The following is a 22,537-nucleotide window of genomic DNA, read 5'->3' on the forward strand; positions in this document are numbered from 1 at the left end:
ATCTGCATCCTTGTAGTCACAAAATGAAGTCGAGAGGAGTAATAAAATTGTCTCCAATTAAACAAAATGGTACTGTATTGTCACACATCCTAAAATGCAAATTTCATAGTAGCAAGGTAGGAAACATTACAGTTTTATTTTCCTTTCCAAAGCCCTGAAACAGATGTGGTTTTGATTTCCTAGCACCAGATTACCTTAACACTAACTCCTACCAATTTCACTACTGGAAACTGAGGCCATCCCCAGTAATATGTGTGCAAACCACTTTGCTCTGTCTTCATGTGGGTAATTTGTACAGTTAAGTAAATAATTTAACACTGAGCTTTTTTTTCTTTCTGAGTACTAAATACTTTGCTGCTTTGTTTTCATGAGATTTGTACTATTACCAGAGAATCAGACCTTTCTTCTGCATAAAAAGAAAAATATATGTATATATTTGTATGCCTCTTCCTGCAAGCCCCCTTCAAGCAAAAGAAAAGCCTTTTGGTAGAGATGGATAAACTATCAGTGTGGATTATTTGCATGTGGGATGTTGGGAACTGTAAGAAAATAATATTTTCCAAGTGAAAACTAATATTTTCACTGCTTTCACAGAAAGGCAGATACCACAATTTGGGTAAGAAAATGAGCTGGCATTTGAAAGCCATTTTCCAAATAGACATAAACTGTTTTACTCAGACTTTCTCTTTGATTTGCATACGTTAAGCATCAAACAGCACAGTACTTCATGTTCACATAAAACTGAAAGTAAAAATATATTTAGCCCTTCATGTAAATTATTCCAGGAGTCTCCAGATCTTTTTCTCGTGCAATGTCCTTTGTAGTTAATCATGCTAAAGTAACAATAGATTAAAACAACAGTGTAAGCTTTCTTCCACTGCTGTAAATAGACTGCTCATGCAACATCACTGATGTATATTCATATGTTACAGATTTACAGGACACCCTGGAGCCTACCTAAGGCTGATAAACCGGTGGAGACTGGAAGAGGTGGGTGCTTGCTTATTCTTGTGCTCCTGAAACAAGATACAGATTTATCTGCTGCCTACAGTTGCAGTGAATGCAAGCAGAGGCAGATGTAAAACTCTATCCAGGTATTTTTGAATGTGGTGTTGGATTTTCTGTTGTTCTCAAACTCCACAATACCAGCATTTCACCACCTGCTACTAAAACAGCTGTATATTAACACACATGCCCTTTACAATGCTAGCATTGTAGCACAGCAGTTTCAGTCTGAGCACATTTGAAGTTCTGTATCAGACAGTTTCTCCTTTATTTGTATTTTCATGTTGGAAATGTTTCATCCTTAAAATGGGTCTGTTTGATATGAACCTTACAACCTTTTATTCTGAAATTTTTCTTACTTTGCAGATGAGTGATAGAAAACCATTTTACAAATGCATGACAAATGGCAGGCAAAAAAATGCAAGTCTTTTCACTGCCAACATGAATTTACAAATAATTCCAGACATCTGAGTATTTTGGTTAATGTAAATCATCCAAAAGTAGCAAAAAATGAATAATTAGCCATCGTAATTTCGAAGCAGTGAATTCTGTACATTAAAAGTGGTAAATGGACAGACAGACTGAACATACCTTCAAAGTCTGAGAGAGACCAAGTTGACCTAACAGCTTGCTGCTGCAAAAAGTCAGTTCTACACTTACTCTGAGCCTTCCCCAGAAGCTTGCTCCTTCCTCTTCTGCACTGACTCTGGTGTTTTTCCAACCCTGTGTCAGTTTCGTGTATCAGCAGGAAACTCTTTCTTTTCCTGGTGAAATCTTTTTTTTTTTTTTTCTGTTAAGTTACTGGGCTGAATCAGCTCACAGTAGAATCAGGGCATGGGAGACACTTGCAGGAACAGAAAGGGAAGGAAGGAAGAATGAAGTTTGGGAGTGAGGTGCGGCAGTGACACGTTACAATGACATGTTATAGGTTGGGTCAGAGTAAAAAAAAAAAAATGTTTATTAAGAATTGTCTAATAAAGAAGACTTAACTTTATCAACCATATCCATAAAAAGTCATATTAGGAACAGGCTTTAGAATATAATGCCTAGATATCCCTCCAATTGCCCTCTCTTCACCTATTGGATGAAGACAAGTGCAAGACATTGGATAGCATGATATACTTCGGTCAAATTCTCCTATATATATCCAGACCACAGCATACATAGTATTTTGGTGGTGTTATGGATGTAACATCACTGCTACTTCACTTTCCTCTCTTAGGCTACATTTTCTTGTGTGACTTATCCCTAAAAATAGAAGGTTAATAATTTAATAATGATGCTAGTGAAGTTAATTAATAATAATAATTAAAAAAAATTGATCTGCTACCCTGTTAATCTAAAGAGAAGCTAAATGAGGTCAACAGAAACCTCAGAAGGAGCCCTGGCTCTGAGAACTATAATGCAGAGTATGAGTAAGAAATTCACCCTGCATTTTGCTAGATGTCATAACTAATGCCATTTTTTTCTCTTTAAAACCTAAAAAGAAATAGTTCCAGTTCTGTGGCAGCAATCTGCTTCACTTATCCATAATACCCAGGACTTAATACAGCTCAGGCTCCACTGTTTGGATCTGCAAAGTTTTTGGCACTTTTCTATTTCTTCCAATACTAAAACTAAAAATAGTGGCAACACCTAAATTGTTACTAGCTGAGCATTCTTCCTCAAGGCCTGGAGCCACAACTAAAGCAAGTAAGCACTCTGCAAGAGATGTTGAGAACTGCTAGTTGAGATTTGTAGATCTTCAAGAAGAGAATAGCTTTGAGGAGTTCACTCAGCCATACATTAAGTACTTAATAGACAATATTAGGACTAGCTCTAGGCATAAAGTCTTTGCATGTGCAGCCAGGAGGAATTTTCTCTTCATTTTTTGACTTGAGGCATAGTCAGTCCCTACTGTAATCAGTGGAGAAATCTGTTAGCTTTTGCCTCTATCTTACTCACTGCCATAAACTTATTAGCAGTTCTAGTGTGAAAATGATATTTTTTTCAGCTGAATCTGATTCCTGCAGAGAATTAGATGACAGACTTAAAGGGCTCATGGTACAATACAGTTTCATATGCTCCCATGAGTCTATCTTTAAAAAATAATCATAAAGAAAACAGCATTTCATTTCCCTTAAGTAAATTATTAAATATTAATTTATGCTTTTTAAGAAATAATTTAAACTGAGCATTACTTCTATTAAATCTTTTGTTTCTTTTTTTTCTGTAGTGCCACCCTAGTGGATGCCTTATTGATCTCTGTATGCAAATGGGTATCATAATGGTGCTAAAGCAGACTTGGAATAATTTCATGGAACTGGGCTACCCGTAAGTAAACTTAGTGCTTATGTTTTTGTAGATCACAGAATTTGTGACCAAGTTTACTGTTTCCTTATGAACTGCTACATAAAAGCAAGGTAGGTTTGCCATAAGAATAAGAAAATATCCCTTTGAGTAGGGAGCTCTTCAGTTAGATTTTCAGATAGCTGGTGCTCTGGGTTTTTGATATTAAACATAGTTTGCAAAACTGAAAGTGCAATATCGATACTAACAACTATATATGTGGGAAGTACTTAATTATATTGTATTCATTTTTTTTAAACTCTGAAAAAATATCTGTAAGACAACTGTTTGCCTTGCACAGGTAATATTATATGTACCATCTTTTATCTGTGTCAGGAAGTTCTAAATTGGATTTCTCCTTGCTGAGTGATAAAAGATGCCTGAAAGGACGGGTCTGAGCTGGGGAAAAAAAAAATAAAAATGCATTGTGGGCATATTCACTTCAGAGCCAGAAAAATGTACTGACTGGTATATAGATATGTCCCCTGGTGATCTGGGTGCTGTGGAGCTGTGCCCTAGCTAAAAAGGCTAACAATTATTCATTTCCTATTGGTTCGTTTCTCATTGATTAGTATTTAATGAGTATGACTAATAGAGACAGTTGATGCTAGAGACAGTGTGGCAGGTCATCAAGGGAAATTAGCAAGTGTGAAAACATAAGAGAGAGCTGACATTGTCAGAAAGTTTGCCCTTGTCAACTTCTGCAGCTTGGAGGGATTTGCTTCACTGCAGGATCCACAGAAGAGCTAGCTCAGAGGTTGGTCCCTGAGCTGCAGAATGTGTTACAGCAGCGATTTTAGGCAGCCTCAGCACTGATCACATCTAGCCATAATGAGAATGGGGTGAATGATTTAAATGCATGGTGTAATGGACAATCAAGGTACTCAGCATTCACTATTCATCCATCTTCCCCAGTCAGCACCTAGTGCTGCTGGTCAGGATTTTGCAGCTGAGGTTAGAAGAGGGGAGCAGTAGCAGTAGCATTGATCCTTTTTTCCACTCCCTTCCTCTTTTGTCAGTTTCCATTAGATCTTTCTCCTACTTATTAATAGGGATATTGAAACCTAATAATGAGTGTTGAAGAAGATCACAGAAGTTGACAGAAGTAAATAGGAGGAGATTGTTTAAGAACAAGTGCTATAACAAGAATAAACTGCTGTAAATCAGTCCCTCCTCTTTAGTCACAGTGCAAATCACCGTTGCAGTAATGTTCACAAGCTTAAACTCATTCTGTGGGAGAAATAGATGTTCTTCAGCTTTCACATCTCCTCTCTAGCCCTGAAATGCAGCAGCCAAGCATGTTTTGTTTCCATTTTGTATGAAAGAATGCAATCATTTCTGCAAAGAACATGATTTGGAGGCAACTCTGTAGTGCAGAACTTCCCTAGCCTTCCCCACCTCACATACAGGAGGAGATCAAGCAGCATTAGAAGCTGTTTAATAGTTTCTTGTTCAGAGCTTAACTATCTCCATGCAACGCTGCATTTTGCCTTATAAAAAGGCTTTGAAGTAATTTTATGTAGGCAAAAAGAGGTAATAAAAAGATGTCAAAATCTCCTTTTCATTTTAATAATGTGTAGACCTGAATAACAGCCCATCAGCCTTATCTGTTTTTATACCTATTATACTGTCATCAGCCTCATATATAACCAATGCTATATTTTCCTGTGCATTGGAAAATATTTTCAAGGTATGTGCACATTTAGCCTCTTCCAGTTGAGTTATGAATAGCCAATAACATTCTTTACTTTGTTTCTTTCATTTATTCAAATAGGCTAATTCAAAATTGGTGGACCAGAAGAAAACTACGGCAAGAGTATGGCACACAGAGAAAAACAAGCTTCCCACAGTGGGAAAAGGACTACAACCTGCAGCCTATGAATGCTTATGGACTGTTTGATGAATACCTAGAAATGAGTATGGCACTGACATTATTTCTCTCCCTTCAGTAGATTTTAATGTTGTTTTTTGTTGATGTGAGTCGGTGTGCTCTCTTAGAAATTGCTGTATGAAGGTAAGGAGGCTACAAAACGGTTCTCATTCTCACGGGTCAGGTGAGGAATGGGAGTGAATTTATGAGAACAAAACCAAGTCAGTGTAGCTAACCAGAGTGCTTTTGGTTTGCTAACCCCATGTTTATGAAACACTTCTGATTCTGGCTTTGTATGGGGAAGGTTGCTTTCTACATTGCAACCCTTCACCTGTGTATGTTTCTGAAATTCTTTGCTGATTTGTGCTCAAGGAAGTTCCCTTGGGTTTTTATTTAAAACTATGTGGAACAGCTTGTTTATCTGAAATCACCCTCATTTACTGCCTGTCAATGGCATTGCGGAGGAGGATAACTGTTGTAACAAATGTCAAAGAACAAAAACTTTGGCCCTGTGTGACTGAACTGTGTATATCTTGAATGTTTGGGGTTTTTTTTGTTTGCTTTTTCTCTTTTCTCTCTCACGCAATTCTTTTCAAAGTAATGCAAAATTTAGGAATCTGAAGACCTAGCTCTAGAAACTTACATAAGGTCTCAAACAACGGCCCACCAGTACTTTATGCTGTAATCTATGCAAGTATTCGGATGTCCTAATTGATGCTGCAGTAACAATGTCAATTACTTTAAAAAAAAAAAAAAAAAAATTGGTTTGTCTACCTTCAAATTTCTTTCCCAGCTAAAAATTCTAGATGTTGCACTTCATCTCAGGGATAGACATGCATCCATTTCTTCTGATCATCCTCACTCTGAACTTTCAGCAAGGAAGTTTTGCACAAAAGTCACTAGACTGGTACTAGACTGTACTGTATGGTACAGCATAGTAAGTGATGTTTGTATGTGAGATACTTCACCCTCTTAGCCCTTAAAATTAGAGCTTGACAGTTACACTGTGACCTTTCCCTTTCTTTCCTAGTTCTTCAGTTTGGATTCACAACCATTTTTGTGGCAGCTTTTCCATTGGCACCACTTCTGGCCTTACTTAACAATATTATCGAAATTAGGCTTGATGCATACAAATTTGTCACCCAGTGGAGAAGACCTTTAGCTTCAAGAGCCAAAGATATAGGTGAGTGCTTTGTTACATGTGCGTGTTATTTTTAGGACAAAATATTGACCACCACAAGTAAGAGTGGGTGAAGGAATTTTCAGTCATCTTCTGCATTAGCAACACACAATCTGACAATGCATGAAAAGCTTCAGACATTTGATGCCAGTCTGTTTATGCAATTAAAAATCTATATTGGAAAAAAAAAAAAAAAAAAAAAAAAGTTTTAAGGATTTTCTGAGTGACTTAACAGCCAAGATGTCCAGCAGTTGGACTCAATGATGCTTATGGGTCCTTCCAGCTCAGGATATTCTATGACTCTATATATTAATGAAGTGACCAGTGTCCTCTATGGGTTTTTCTTGTGGCAAGCATACTTTGAACACTGCTGCTCAGTTTGAATATAATAACCAGAGAGAGCTGCAGAAACATCAAAATGAAAGCAGCCACCATTCGGTAAGAATCCTGTGTGTTTTCTATCTACCTAGCCGAAAAGAACATCCTCTATGACTCGTGGCTGTGTCCTTAGTGCATGAGACAGGATGGGTCTAGATTCCAAGAAACAATTTACTGTCAATGAGGAAAGCCTGCGTTGCTAAACACAGGATTAACGTAACTTCGAGGTCACTTGGCCACACACTGCTGCAAGAGTTCTCTGAACTGATTCTAAAACACCCCCATCCTTGTAGTGTGCCAAAGCAAAACACCTTAAAGGAGGATGGTACAAAACAAACTTATTTGTCCAGTGCTGAATTCCTGGTGCTTGGAAAGGTGAACAGGATACCTTGCTGCCTCTCTGCACTGCAAAAAAGCATAGGCCTTAACGTGAAATAGCAGAATCCCAGACTTTATAGGGCTCTGCCATGTACCTGAGTGAAGCCTTGTGTGTGAACAGTGTGAACCCGTGAGGAGACAGTTATATAATTTCAATAATAAAAGAATTCAAAAACAGTGGGTTGTTTTTTGTTTTTTGTATTCAGGCAGAATCAGGAATGATTTCTCAAAATGAGTTGCAGTTGGTACCTATTCAGCAAAGTTTTTAGGGATAGCTTGATACCTCATTAAAATCAACAATTATGTCTAACCTGTCTTTTATGTATTTCTCAGTGATGATGCTCATCATCAGAATTGTGTGTCTGTGCCACAAGATCTTTCAGGCAGTTAAAACTGGGCTCAGAAGTCCAGGTGATGTGTAGGGGCCACGTGCCATTGTATAGCATTAGCATGGCAGGAAGATTTTGGTGCAGAGAGATACATACGGACCAGCCATACACAAGGCTCATACCAGATCTCTGCAGCATGCAGATCGTGGATTAAATATACCCATGGCTGTCCTGGATGGCTCTCCTCGAAGAGTCACAGCAAGCAAGGAGGCTCATCGCATTTCTTAAAACTGACATGATTATGGTATTTGATGGAGCCAAAGTTTCATGAGCATTTTTGAAGATGAAGCCACCCACTGGGTGACTCCAATGAGAACATAAATCTGGTCTACTGAGGTCTTGCTGCTCAATAAGAAAATGATTTTTAGTCAGTGTCTCTGATAGAAACTATATAATTTTTGAGTGATGGGACAATTGCTTCAAAGTATGCAGTATTTGAAATCTTTTGGTCCTTGATTTTTTTTCTGGAGATAACACATTTTCCTTATCATACAGGAATATGGTATGGGATTCTGGAAGGCATTGGAATTCTTTCTGTTATCACAAATGCATTTGTTATTGCCGTGACATCAGATTTCATCCCTCGACTTGTTTATGCTTACAAATATGGACCCTGTGCAGGCCAAGGAGAAGCTGGGCAAAAGTAAGCTTTTCTCTGGGAGGAAAGATATGCGTGAAAATCACATTACTTGAATAGATACAGCAGTTCTGTCTGTATATGTACCAATTCCACTAACCCAAATTTATCGCTTGTGCTTAGGCAACAGACTTCAGCCACAGACAGAGTAGGTTGCTGGACTGACTGTAATGAAGTTAACTCAAGGAAAACGTGGCAGAAATTTGGCTTGTGTAATAGTATGCTGCACAAACCACATTTCCTGGTGTACATGGGTATAGATCTCTTTTTATTCTGAAGCTATGCACATATTTATCAGTTAAAGATTTAATCAGAATTTTACATTTATTCATTAAGCTGCATTTCCTGTATTCAGCATGCATTGTTCCAAAAAGCAGCGTCTCACAGGAGAAAGCAATTCCCAACTGATAAATCAAGGCATCCTTACAGAGCAAAGCAATTTGTTTTTCATCTAAAACTAGAGTCCTTTGGTTACATCTTTCAGGAGACATTTGTGAACTGAAACCCCACTGCCTAAGTGGATTTTCTTTCAGTGTTGGTAAACACTGAGATTACATTAAGTATGAGTCTAGCTGCTACACTGCAACTTATAAAATCTCAGCTGTTGGACTGGAGGAAGGTCACTGAATCCAGCTGAACACACATGGACGCAGTTTGCAAATCTCCTGGTAGCTCTGTTAGTAAGAGCCTGCAGTTCAGAGAAACACAAGCTTAACCAGAGAGAGAATTACAGGGCTTATGTTCTGCTGTCGGACATATGGCAGATTGATTTTTCTTCCTTGCTATAGCAAATGGATTCTTCTGTTGCTGCTTTTTTTGCTCTCTTGTGTTTGCCAATACTGTTTAATCCTACTGATGGAAGAAAGGCAGCTGATGGGGCAGTTCCTGATTAGCAGTGCTGCTAATTTGCCGTTCTGCTGCTAGATTGGCATTTTAACAGGTGCCTGCAGGACTGTTCCATTTATTTTCATGAGGAGTTAAAATCTTTTTGCTGGTAAGGTGTTTGGTCTGGTGCCAGTGTTTGCTGAGCCTACGCCTCTGTTTGTGCTGTGATGAAGATCCATAGGACACTGAGGCACTGTCAGCAGTTTTCCTTGCGAGTGATTTTCTTAGAGCCAATGTGCATGGAAAAAAAAGTCCTCTTATAAATTTGATTTTTGTAATAAAATATGACTCACTGGTTTTAAAACTAGTTCAGCATAGGGGAAGTAGCTTGGCTCACTGAAGATGCACTTCTTACAAACCTCTTGTACAGCATTTTCATAACTTTGCTGCTTTTCTGGATGAATTTCTCAGATGAAATCATTCGATATTAATCCCATGGAGCAGCCAAATTTGATAAAAGCTACATACGTTATCATTCTGGATGCTGCTATTCGTAACTGTTGTTAGAAAAGACGGGAGCTATTAAAAATCCACAGGAATATTGAATTTTCTCAAATTAAATTAAGGCGTGAAAATACCTGCTATTGACTACCTTACATGAGAGAGATTCTCTTTTTCTTTCCCAAAACATCTGTAGGTATTAAATCCATATAACGCACCAGCGATACTAGAAAAATATTGAGATTAAGTTCCAAATCTAATCAACGTGGAGATCTTGAATCGTAACTAGATGGTTCTTAAATGTAACTTCTCAAATATTTTAAAATCCTTAGTTAAAAAATAATCAGCTCTTACTGTGAAGAAAACCATATAATGCTTTCTGAACTTCTGGCAAAACAACTTGAAATAATTACAGATTTAAGCTTTTTGGTTTGGTAATGCTGAAATTTAATTATAATAGTCCAACAGATGAAGCCAAAGCAGGTTTTTAAAAATGTAAGTATATCACAAAGACTGTTGGCTTCCTGCAGCAGTTCTTGGCAGGACAAAATTGATTTTCAAATATTCTCTTAAAAGCAATTTTCACACCTCAGTTGTCTGACCTCATGTTCCACATTTCAGATTCTTGTCTAAATAAACTAGAATTGTTCTTGAAATCAGAGCAGTATTATAACAGATTTAGTTCAGTGGAGGTGAGAGTTGCTTTCCCTTGTCGTTTCAGACATCCCTGTGGGTCAGAACTGCCTGGCAAAACCGTACCAATCAGGGCATTTAGAAGCTATCCTTATGGTAGCTAAATTCGTTCATCGATAACAGCTTTTTGAAAGAATTAACTATGCAGAAATTGTACTCATCTTTTAGGTTCTTATTCTTAAAGACAGTACATGGTATACCATGCAGAACAGTTTTGTGGGTGGCTAAATTTGTACGTGACCTCTTGATGCACTGCAAAATATGTTTAAATATCTTTCTCTTTAGCTCAGTTCAGCATGTATGTTAGGAGAATGAAGATAAGTTGGTTCAGTCCTTCCTTCTTCCTGACTGAAAATCTGGCAGCCTCATATAATTCTGTCAATGGTTTCTTGGTTTTAGTTTTGAAGCACTTAAAACAGATGGCCCTGATGGTGATGTGATTGGTTACTGCTAGCTGAAGTCTTTTCTTCTCAGTTAGAGAATGAATGCTTTCTTGGTGTGCCAATACTTACCCATGTTTGAGTGAAAAATGCAATGCATGTTCCCTATCCTCAACATGGTTAATACCAAGTTTGAGCCTTCTTGTGACTCCCACAGCCCTTTACTATGCAATGTACATTCTGTTACTCAGTGTTCTCCAAACTCTGCTTAACCCTCCCAACACTCCACCAGTCTGCAGTCTTCTAATACCAAATTTATCTAATTAAGTGAACATTAAAAAAAAAAAAAAAGAAGAAGAAGAAGAAGAAGTCTTATTTCCTTTAGCTGTTGTAGGTGTATTGCCTTTCCATTTTAACTTAATGTTCCTTTGTGTTTGTCACACATGAGACTGATAGTGGGTATATTCTAATTATCTCCCTGGTGCCACTCACTATTTTCCCTACCTATCTATTTTTCAGAAGTAACTAGTCCCAGTCCTCGCCATTTGTTCTCCCATAAAAATCTACCATTATTCATTGATCTGTGTCAGTGCTTCTTTCATATTGCCTCTGTATCTGTATGGGAAGTGCTGAGTCACGGCCTGAACCTCTGATTGATCACCTGAGGTGAGCCATGAGTCAGCCAGAGGAGCACAGCTGAAGGCAATTCACCTGTGCTGCCGGAAGGGGTGGAGCCAGGCTCCACTCCTCCTAGACCTATTTAAGAGCTGGCTACCAGAGGGGAAGGATCTCTTCTGGAGATCACCTCTTTTAGTATCTTCTGGTGAGCTCAACCGAAGCGTAAGCTCTTCCACTTATTCTCTTTTTGTTATCGTTGTCTGCTTTGCTTTACTCTCTTGATTATATTGTGATTATAACATCTTGATATCTATTGATTATACACAATTATATTGTGATTATAACATCTTGGTTATACAGTATCCCTTCAAAACATTACGAAGCATCACAGTTTAACTGCAAATTTCATGAAACCCTGAGAACTTCCTTCTGGGTAGAACAGTTAATAGAAGAATCTTGCTGTGTCCTGACTAAAGGAATTTTTCCCCTCTAGGTGTATGGTTGGCTATGTTAATGCCAGTTTATCAGTATTTCTGGTGTCGGACTTTGAAAACCGTTCAGAGCCTACATCAAATGGAAGTGAATTCTCTGGTTCACCATTGAAATATTGTAGGTAGGTATCTGATCAAAACACTTCTTTGCTTTAAAACACTTCAAGGGAGAAATATCCTGGTAAATTTGGAGTTAGAACTAATTTTCAAAACTTGAAAAATATTAATTGGAAAAAAAAAATGCTACTTGAGAACACACTTGTGGTAGTTCTTGGTTGTTTTCTGCATGATTACTTCCTTAGATGCAAGAGAGCTGGCAGGTGCTCCAACTACAGAATTTGTATGGTGTTATGGCTTGAATCACATGCAGTCATCGTGGAGGAATATGGTATCAAAGAGTCAATAATGAGTGACTGGTTATGTCATTGAGATGATATCTTAATCAGATTTTCTCATAAAGTCAGCTTAGGTGTGCATAGAAGTGACTGCATTCAGTTATTTCACAAGTCTGTCTGACATAAACAGAGCCTGTCCTAAGCTACCTCTACGAAACTAACAGCTGAATGGTTAACATGTTTATGTCATTGCTTGCAGGTGTAATTATTAGTAATAATCATATGCTTCTGCTTTGAATCAGAACAAAATGAGCAGTTAATCATCTTTGTATCTTTGTCATTAGCCAGCAGATTGGGAATAGCAGTCTGAGACTAGGCTGTGATGAGAGACTTACAAGTGATTAATAGTTACGGTCCAGAGAATCAAAACCTTAAATAGAGTGCAATGGAAGAACATCAAATGACAGATACTGTTGCCATTTGTCTGTGGCAATACTAGTTTACCAGCATGAGTCCTGGTGGCTACAGATACAGGTACCCCAGTATTTTTCACTGTAGAAAAATATAATTTAATTTCATGAGTCTCTCAAAAAAAAAAAAAAAAGATATTCTGGACTATAGCAAAAGTCACTGATACCTTGTGATTTTGTGGCATTTTTATTAGCAATAACTAGTTCAAGCGGTATAGCATTGTGAGTTGATTACTGCTTTTATTTACATAACTGATATTGAAGCCACTGTTCTCTGTTGAAACTTATTTTATGGAAAGAGCATCCCAATGTTGATTCCATAGATAAAGTTTTCTGAGGAGCAGAGCTGCTTTTATAATACTTCATTCCATGTAGTTTGCCATGGTACCTTTTAATAATGTTTATGGATTCTGATCAGTTTCTGCTCCCCCTTTAATTACTTTCTTCCCTAGCATCATGCATAATGTTGCTGCTACTTAAAGCTGGTGGAAGAAACCCCATCAATAAATGCATAAGTTGTCGCCTCAGTATTGCATTCCATTCTATTAGAGTTGGTGCCATAAATCTCTAGAAGTTAAATCTCTTCTTGGAGGTACACTGAACTATTATGTATATTTACCCTTGAAAGAAAGTGAGTGTCTTACTTTCTTTGGCTGAGTTTATCAGCTACCCATCAAAATTCTGCTAAAACATCAGTCACTTTAATTGCAGCGTAAACCAGCTATTGATACTGAGTAAGGAAATATTGCATCCTGCTGTAGTGTAGGCACTTTTCCAAGAAGGCAGACTGTCTGAACAAAAAACAGTGGCCATACTCAGTTAACTTCTGCTCATCCAGAACGTAGACGAGGGTTGTCAGACTGACAAAAGTGGAGATATTATGGTTTTAAAACAAGCTGTGGTAGGGAAGAAAGTACCCCTCCATGAGCATTCTACCCCACTCTGCATTCTGAGAAAGTGCCTACAGGGCCCATGTTGCGCTAAAGAAGCCACAACTGCTAGTGCTGAGCACCCGACGTGCTCTGTATTTGCAGAAAATGCATTGATTAAGAAGAGATGGGTGTGGGTTTTGTCTTCCTCATGGGCAGAAGGGTAGGAGCTTACTTACTGCAGTACTCTGCTTGTCTTTCAGGTACAGGGACTACCGAGACCCTCCTCATTCCCCAGTGCCCTACGGCTACACGCTGCAGTTCTGGCATGTCCTAGCAGCACGGCTGGCTTTCATTATTGTATTTGAGGTCAGTGACCATTTCAGTGGAAAAGTCTATATAACAAAAACACCAAAACAAAAACAGTTTCCTCTTGAAGCTTATTCATTGAGCTGTTCCATGATGCCAGCTGACAAGCTTTTCGTGTTAGTTTCTGCTATTTGTATTGTGCTTTATATTCTCCCATTTCCTGAACGGTCACAGGTATTTATATTTTAACAAACAGGGGTATACTGCAATTTGAAAGCTATAACAGTGACAGGAAAAGAGGGGAATGAAATGTTGTTTTTACTTTCTAAGTTTTGGTATTAGCACTCTATTTAGGCTGAAAGCTGTATGTAAACTAGTTAGTGAATAAGGAGGGAAGGAACATGATTAGAAAGGATGAAATCTGAACAACTGAAAAATGGAGATGGCTTAAGTTGCACATTATTTGCACATTTAGCTTTTTTTTCTCTATTTTAAATACCATTCATCTCCATTAGCATCACAAAGCTGGTGATGCTGAAAGAGACTCAATATCTTTGGCAAAGTTCATAATATTAGTGCTTACTGTCAGTATCTCAGAAATCTTTAAAACAAACCAGAGAAAACCCAGCTTTGTTTGACTGCTATTCTTATGCTGATTTTGAAAAACAGAGAGAAGAGGGTAGATAAATAAGCTGTGATGCAGCTCATAAGGTCTGAATTTCATTAAGCTGGAAACCAGGTGCTCAGCATCTCTACAGCATGAGCAGTTCCAATGCTTTTTACACTGAGAAAAAGCTAAACAGGGAATAAACAATAAAATTGCCCACTCTTTCCTCAGTCCACTTCTCTGAAATTATAGCAACAGGGCCTCCAGATATGGAAGCTGCCATCACCACTAATTATTGGCATACTGTTCAGGAGCAAATACTACATTTCTGACTCATGCTACTCTGGAGATTCATTCTGTACTGAGCTCTCAAAGCACCTCTTCACCTCACTGAACATTTGAGCTTTCGAGTTAGAAGAAAAGTGAAGGGGAAACATTTTCTAGATTATTTCTTGCCTAGGGCTGTCTTGTCAGTAGAAGTCCAAGGTCTGCAGAGAATTCCCCGATTGTAGTTTTCAGCCCTTCAACTCTAACAACCCTCCGCTAAATCCTGTCCCTGAGCACCACATCCAAATGGATTTTAAACACATCCAGGGATGGTGACTCAACCACTTCCCTGGGGAGCCTGTTCCAGTGCTTAACAACCCTTTCTGTAAAGAAGTTTTTCCTGATATCCAACCTAAACTTACCCTGGTGCAACTTGAGGCCATTTCCCCTCATCCTGTCACCAGTGAGAAGAGACCAACCCCGCTCTCACTGTAAGCACCTTTCAGGTGTTGGAAGAGAGCAGTAAGGTCTCCTCTCATCCTCCTTTTCCCCAGACTGAACATCCCCAGTTCCCTCAGTCTCTCCTCATAGGGCATATTCTCCTTCACAAGCCTTGTTGCCCTTCTTTGGACCTGCTCCAGCACCTCCATGTCCTTTCTGAACTGAGGTGCCCAAAACAGTACTCAAGGTGAGGCCTCACCAATGCATCTTCTTGTTGCTTCCTGAGCTGTTAGTGCTGAAAGCCATGGAATCCTTCTCCAAAAATGAACTACAAGAGCAGCACTGGCAGGTCAGCCTAAGGAGTTTTAAGACCAAAGAGAGCCTAGCTTTTAGACACTGGACACATGGTTTATATGTATTTGGAGATCTTCAAAAAGCCACATGGATGTGGTCCTGGGCACCCTGCTCTGGGTGTTTCTGCATGAGCCAGAGGGTGGGACCAAACAGACCCAGAAGTCCCTTCCCACCTCAGCTGTTATGTATAAAGGCAGCATGGAATAAGGACAAAAGTAACTACAGTGAGACTAATCAGTCTTGCAGAAGTTCAGTGCCCAGCTAAATACACAGTGTGTTGTGGAACAGCTTTTCAGATCTGGCCGATGCTTTCATAAGACAACTGATTTTGCTTTGCCCCAAACGAAGCTATAAGTTGGCTCACCAGTGTCTCTCTCAGCAGAGACCGATCTGTTTATTCACACTACAAAATGCTTCCTTAATTATCTGAATAAAATTATAAAAGTAACTTCAGCAGAAACTATACCTGTTTTTCACTACAGAAAAATTTTACTAGATATATTATTGTTGCCAGAGCAGTTACAGTAAAAGGTCTCTCTAGGAGATTCAAGGCAGTTTTTTCACAAATGAAGTAACCTTCCACCTCAGCTCAGACACCATTCTGGCAATGAGGAAATGGATGCAGTGATGTTTGGCTATGTTGGCCAAACAAACAAAACAAAAGTACTTCCTCTCAGTTTAAAAGAAAGTATTTGTCTGGATTAAACTGAGAGTTCAGTGGCAGTGCTTTGTGCAAAAGCTGAAGAAGCTTTTTAGTTTGTTTGTTTGTTTGTTTTAGATTAGGCAGACACACAGTAATTATGGCTATTGCAGGTTGTTTTTCTATTTTCTCATAAGGGAAGAATACATGGGAAAATGTTATATACTTTTCAGTGGGTTTAAAAGGAAGGATTCTTATTGGAGAAGAAGTATCTTTACTTCTCCAGTCTAAAATCTGTGTTTTTGCTGAGATTGGGGATTTTTATTTCTGTGCATCTCCTCTCAAGCAGAGTGTATAAATCTCCTTGCACCATCTTCAGTGAAATGAAAGAAGACAATTGAGCAGTCCTCCCCCATCACACAGTCAGCTTTGCTGGGGCTTGCCTAAAACATGAATGACAAAGGAGCACTTTATGCTTAGTAAATGACAAGATAGTTTTGGATTAGAGATGCAGATTAGAAGAAAAAATGTTTTGTTTTACATAGGTGAGTTAGTTTCCAATACTGATGCAAGAAATTTCCAGCGACAGGAAAATATTATACAACTTGATCTTCCTCCTGTGGAGCAATCCACTATTAACAGTCCCTGCCCAGACAACCCTACAGCAAAGCATGACCTCAGGGATTTGAACGCACAGGTCATACAACAGTCCTGAGGCTTTGTTTGGACTCAGCTGCTCTTGACCTTTGCTGAAATCCATAGTCCACTGCCGTCTAGTTTTTTGTTGGGGAAATCTTCACAGTTTGGTTTCTTCAGATTTAGTAATACTTCAGCAATTTAGTAATAATTCAGTTCTAACGCAGCATCTTTAGAAGGAAAGGGATTTCAGAAGGTATGGAAATAACTTATTTTCTTCCAGTAGTTTTCATTCTTCAACCATTTCTTCTTTTTGCAGCACCTTGTCTTTTGCATAAAGCACCTGATTTCCTACTTAATCCCAGATCTTCCAAAAGATCTGAGAGATCGAATGAGGAGAGAAAAATACCTGATTCAGGAAATGATGTATGAAGCGGAATTAGAACGTCTGCAAAAAGAAAGGAAGGAAAGAAAGAAGAATGGAAAATCTTATCACAATGAGTGGCCATGATGGGGTGAGAAGAAACTGCTTAAAAGAAGATAGGAGTTCTTTCTATTAAAAAAAATCCTGGTTTTCTGCGGTAGAGAGCAACAGTGAAAGAGGAACAGTCAGTGTTGTGTGCACTCAGCACATGTGTACCCATATTTAAAATGGTGAATACTGTGCTAAGTCTTTTCAAATTTGGGGTCTTACAAGGCTTAGTCTTCTCCAGAGCTAATATTGGCATGAGCAGCGCAGACCAATGCCTAAGGCTCCACACTACTTCCAGGCATGGCTTAAATTCAAGGCCGTGAACTTCAAAGCAGCTAAGTATCTTACAGTGCTTTACAGAACCTAATGATCTCATGGCTCCTCATCACGGCTGAGCAGCTAGTTCATAACCAGTGACTGCTCATTAGCAACATGATAGTTCATGTCCACATGTGTAGTCACCACATGCTGAACATGCATGGCAATGATGCTCTCTCCCATGGTGGAATAAGTGGTGGAAGCTAGCATCTACCATGATTTAACATATGGGGATTGCCTCCATAACTTGAACAATACCTTAGTATTTGTGAGGAGATCTTTGATCACGAGTCCAATCAAATGCTTTGACATGGGTTGAAAAAATTACACATGCAGAAGTTTTGGCAGATAGGCAAGCACCTAAATGTGTCCAGAGGTGTCTTAACTGTAGGGTCATTAATTTAGACACATTATTGTGAAAGGTTAGTAACTTTTGAAGATCTGAACAGTGCCTTTTCAGCTATGGGTCTGTCTGGTCTCTGAAGGAAACAAATCAAGCTAGGACACCTCATCCAAAATTGCTTGTATACTTGTATTGCAAGGCCACATCAAGGCCTAATCAAGAATGAGAATATATGATACACATAACAGAAGACTGTCTGTGTCTTAAGTAAATCAACAATAACAAAGCAAAACAAACAAACAAACAATGGATGAACAAATTCAACAAAGCAAGAGAACACGATCATCCATAATCTCTGCTCTTTTATTCCTTCTTCTGTTGTCTGCACTGGGAGAAAACAACTAGGCTGTAGTATGAAATAGCTTGAAATCTGTTGTGCACAGCAGTTCTACATAGGCTGTAGAATTAGATTTGGCCAAAATGGGCCACTGACTATATCCTTTTGCAAATTGCTTAGCATTGAGAAATTAAAAGGTTTGCAGGTCATTAGTCCAAAATAGTAGAGCTGTAACTCTAATGACTGCAGAATTGCTGGACAGAGCAACACAAATCAAAATACTGAGTGTTGTGAAAGCTCCACTGCCTCTTGCCTCAAAGTGATAATACTGCAATTCTTGCCAAACATGCAGGAGCATAATCAGCCACAACATGAAGAAGGAAGTTCAAAAGCCCAGACTGTAAGTAGACTGCAAGGAACCATATGTCTTCGTAAAGATATAGCTACATGCAAAATACTGAAGCTCATCAATTCAATTAGCACTTTTCCAAGTAATTGGAGCTTCAAAAACAGTATGCTTTTCTCAGAGCTATTAATGAATAATGCCCTTGTTAGTTTAAAGGCATTTGACAGTGAGGAAAATTCAGCACGCTGTTTCTACGAGTTGTTCTAGAAACCATTCAATAGAAGCGGCATTGGACAAATCACACAGTGCAAGATCCTTTGTATGGATGCCTCAAACTCCAGTAAACATCAGGACCACCTTTACCAAGACCTCATATTGCCAAATTAGATCTGTTAACTTTGTTCCACTGCAAGGTAGAACTGTGCTATTTCTATGAGGAGAAAAGTTTTGATAAAAAGCAGTATGGTTTGGTGGAAGAAAATGTTTGCATCCTTATCTCGGTAGCCACTGCCAGCCTACATTTTGCTTCCTTTGAATAAGGAACTCCTCTAGTACTAATCCATCTTCCTGCACAGAGGATAAATGGCTTCCACTATCAGGTGCTCGTGACCCAAGCCAGGAGTTCCTATGAGGCAATTCCTATGAGGCCACTGAAGGAGTTTCAGGGTGAATCTGTTCTCTATTGACTTGCTGCCAAAAAGAATAAGGAACACAACTAATGGTTCTGGGATATATTCCTGCCTAATAAGCAAGAAACTTGTTTGTTCATCTTTGCTTCACCTTACAGCTGCTGTGGACACAGCCTATATGGGCAGTGAAGAAATGGGAATGTTCTGTCTCAGTAAACAGAAGGAAATAGATAGGCAACATCATTCATTCTTTTATACACACATGCCAAATGAGTTAGTATTTACCATTCACCACTTAGGGATGTATATTACACTAGCAATCTGGATACTCTCAGGCAGGATCACTGTGCAAAATCTCACTCAGACCAAATTCACATGAACAACTGGATTAGGCTGCATATCCTCTGTGTTACATCTCTAACAAAAACTCACAGATGACTAATTTAGAAATTGTTTGCTAGGTAGTAAAATAAGTTGTGAGTCATACATAATATCAGTCTCACCCATATGGGTTGTGAATCTTTCAAAAATCCTGCAGTTCCCAGAACTGAATTGAAATTGAGTAGAATTTAAGCTGACTTCCACCCTGGAGCAATCGCTACAATATAGTGTGTCAAAACTAATAAAGTGCAGCAAAAACACAATACAAAATAATTGCATTTGGTACAAGTTTTCAACGTAGGTACACTGCAATGAATTTTCATGACACTTCATAGCTAGAAGTTATGTCCTGTTCTGTCCAAACTGAGCACATGAGCTGCTGTTTACCAGGCTTGTGCTGAGCGTGATGCTGAAAGGGACTCTGACCTCCCTGGCAGATCCTGAGTACATTTCTGTCACTTAATGTTGACCAGTCAATGCACTGACATTTCAGTCCTGCTGTTCTGCAGAGTAGATTTCCCTTTAGTCCTTTAAGGCTTTATAGCAGAACACTCAGGAAAGACAACCCCCTTTTTATTTGCTCCATTATTTGGGAAAATATATTACATACAATAGGCTAACAATAATACATAGAATTTAAAACAGTCTGTAGATGGAAAATTTATGCCATTCCATTCTTTCTGATCTGATGATGGATGGGTTTTGTTTAAAACTCCAGGTGACCGCCCTGTATGTTGTTTACTTATTCCAGCTCCACAAGAGCACTACCTTCAAAGGAACGAGAAAAAATGCAACCTCAATGCATGCCACAGACATTTGCCATAGCAAGCAGGACAACACACATCAAAGGATTTACTGTGAAATCATCTTGCAATCAGCATAGGAGTGATCTCTATAGACCACTTTTGACAGCAAGCATGTACTTCATGAGCAGTTACACGCCAGTTTTTAAAACCAAGGAAAAAAATGTATATTGGGACTGTTTTTCAGCCTGTTTGCTACGATTTTTGCATTCTGTCCCACATTGGTTTTATGAACCTTAGAATAATAAATGTAAACGAGCACCCTGGATACTTTGACAAAAGTAAAAGCCTAGGTATAGAGCACCATCTGTGTTCAAGCCACCAAATACTACAACTGAAACCCTGTTTACAAATCTGTTCTTTATTTTAAATCTTTCTGAGGGGAATTATGTTATTTACCATATATAATATCTATATATAAAGTATACATAGAGATTGTTTATTTGTAAATAGAAAAAAATCTTATGGAGAAGAATGTCAAGTTTTCACACTTACGTAAAAAAATCATCAACATAAAGCCATGTTTAATGCTTGTATAATGTGACGCAATAAACTTTAAAATAAATGATGCATATGAAATGTTTGCTGTTTGAAACCCACACATTATTTTCTATTTATCTTATTTGTTCAGAAAGAAAACAGACCAGCTGAGTGGAAGTAAGTGTAAATGCAGACCAAAAGGGGCCAGGATCCACTACCACCTTCGGTCTGTGAATCTACGTCATCAAATATTGCTCCTGTTGCCTTCTCAGTTCATTTTTTAATGTTTCCACTTGTTTCTCCTCTCAGCCCTCCCAGATGCTGCATGTAACTTGGGCAGTATGGAGTGCTCCCATTCCCAAGGAATTAACTGGCACTGGCTATCCTTCATTTCTTTGTTGGGTGAGTTTTTAGCTGAGAGAGATGAAGGATCGTGGTGCAGGACTGTGAGGGAGACACTGAGAATTATCTTGTTTTTACACAGGCAAAGCCCTGGCTCTGTTTGCAGCTAGACAAGGACAGTATATAGTCTCAGAGAAAGCATTATTCAAAATTAATTGTTTCAATTAGTGATGTCAATTAAAACAGCAAGCGTATAGAAAAAAAAAAAAAAAGTAAAGCAGAGTCACTTTTTAGTTCTGCAACAATCATGGGAGGTTAGATAATGAGTAAAAGGACAGTTGCCAGGGTCATCTGCAGAAAGAATGCTACCTCTAAACCTCTTACAACATGGTATTTTCCCCAGTATAAAAACTCGTCTCAATGTGACTGTGGGCCAACAGATACCATCTGGCCCAAGCTTTCACTTCATACCGAAATTAGAGTAAAATGACTGATCAGTGCTCAAAGAGTGACTTCAAGCAAAGGCTTACGTGTTTTCCCATGTGAATTCAAAGCGCCGAGAATAAACTCCATGACCCTATGTTATTTCTTAATTGTGATTGCTGGAAAGATTAGTCTTCATTCCATGAACATAACAGGTAGAAGTCACAGGTCATCCAAGGCAGCATCAATTCAAAACAAGGGTCTCAACCCAGCATGGTGCAACAAAGGGCTGTGCTGATCAGTCACCCCCGTAAGGATCATGGTCAGATGGGAGCGCAACATGTGGGCTGCGAGTGCTGTAGTCCTACCAGAAGGCACACAGGCCTTGCTGCAGGCTTCTGCTCTGCCCTTGGCTTACTACAAACCACTGAGCAGAGGCACACAGAATGACACCAGTCTTCTTAGTGTTTTGGCTCTCTGCAGCTGAGTGAAGATATCGGTACTTGTCGTTGTTCAAATCCATGGGCCAAAAGTACCTCAGCACACGAGTGGGAGACAAGGGGTCTGCTCTGGATCTTGCCAGCCTATACCTCAGGTAGCAAAGGGGAAGCCTGACTTCATCATTTGCACTGGTTGGCCAATGGAGATGTGCTCCTAGTGGCAACCATGTAGAGTATATCTGGTCTATACTCTGCTAGGAAAGGTCTGCTCCCATTTTTGCCTCCTAAAGTTTACCAATCCCATCTTATGCAGTAGATCATCAAATGCCTGCTGTCAGGGGGCACAGAACAGCTTGGGTTAAGTGCTTAAGGGCCCAAATCAGCACAGGTAAACTAGTACAATCAAATCCCATATAACAGCAGCTGAGCACCCAGCACAACTCAGTGTAACTTCTTGAAAGAGTTTAAGACACACAGTCAGTGTTTGATTTGTGTCTCAAGCGTGACTGCTTTTTAAGCTTCATTGCCTGCCTTTCCTGCAATGATTTTTATTTACCAACTTGATGCTGTGGCAGAGTTTTAAGCCCCCATCAATTGATGTCGTAAAAAATATATAGTACAA

At 38.9% G+C, this 22,537-nt stretch overlaps 1 protein-coding gene across 1 annotated transcript in view; it reads left to right on the top strand.

Annotated features, from left to right (window-relative positions):
* ANO4 (anoctamin 4) overlaps window positions 1–18,244 on the top strand; it is a 111,719-nt gene extending 93,475 nt beyond the window's left edge. The window contains exons 19-26 of the mRNA XM_042889934.1: window positions 933–990; window positions 3,221–3,318; window positions 5,108–5,250; window positions 6,234–6,386; window positions 8,024–8,171; window positions 11,676–11,795; window positions 13,611–13,716; window positions 16,921–18,244. Coding sequence (XP_042745868.1) covers window positions 933–990; window positions 3,221–3,318; window positions 5,108–5,250; window positions 6,234–6,386; window positions 8,024–8,171; window positions 11,676–11,795; window positions 13,611–13,716; window positions 16,921–17,112 — 1,018 coding nt within the window. The 3' untranslated portion in view covers window positions 17,113–18,244. The remainder of the gene's footprint in view (window positions 1–932; window positions 991–3,220; window positions 3,319–5,107; window positions 5,251–6,233; window positions 6,387–8,023; window positions 8,172–11,675; window positions 11,796–13,610; window positions 13,717–16,920) is intronic.
* The last annotated feature ends 4,293 nt before the right edge of the window (window positions 18,245–22,537 follow it).

Source organism: Lagopus leucura, unplaced genomic scaffold (genome assembly GCF_019238085.1).
Source record: "Lagopus leucura isolate 7727_CA_CO unplaced genomic scaffold, USGS_WTPT01 Super-Scaffold_100159, whole genome shotgun sequence".
NCBI lineage: Eukaryota > Metazoa > Chordata > Aves > Galliformes > Phasianidae > Lagopus > Lagopus leucura.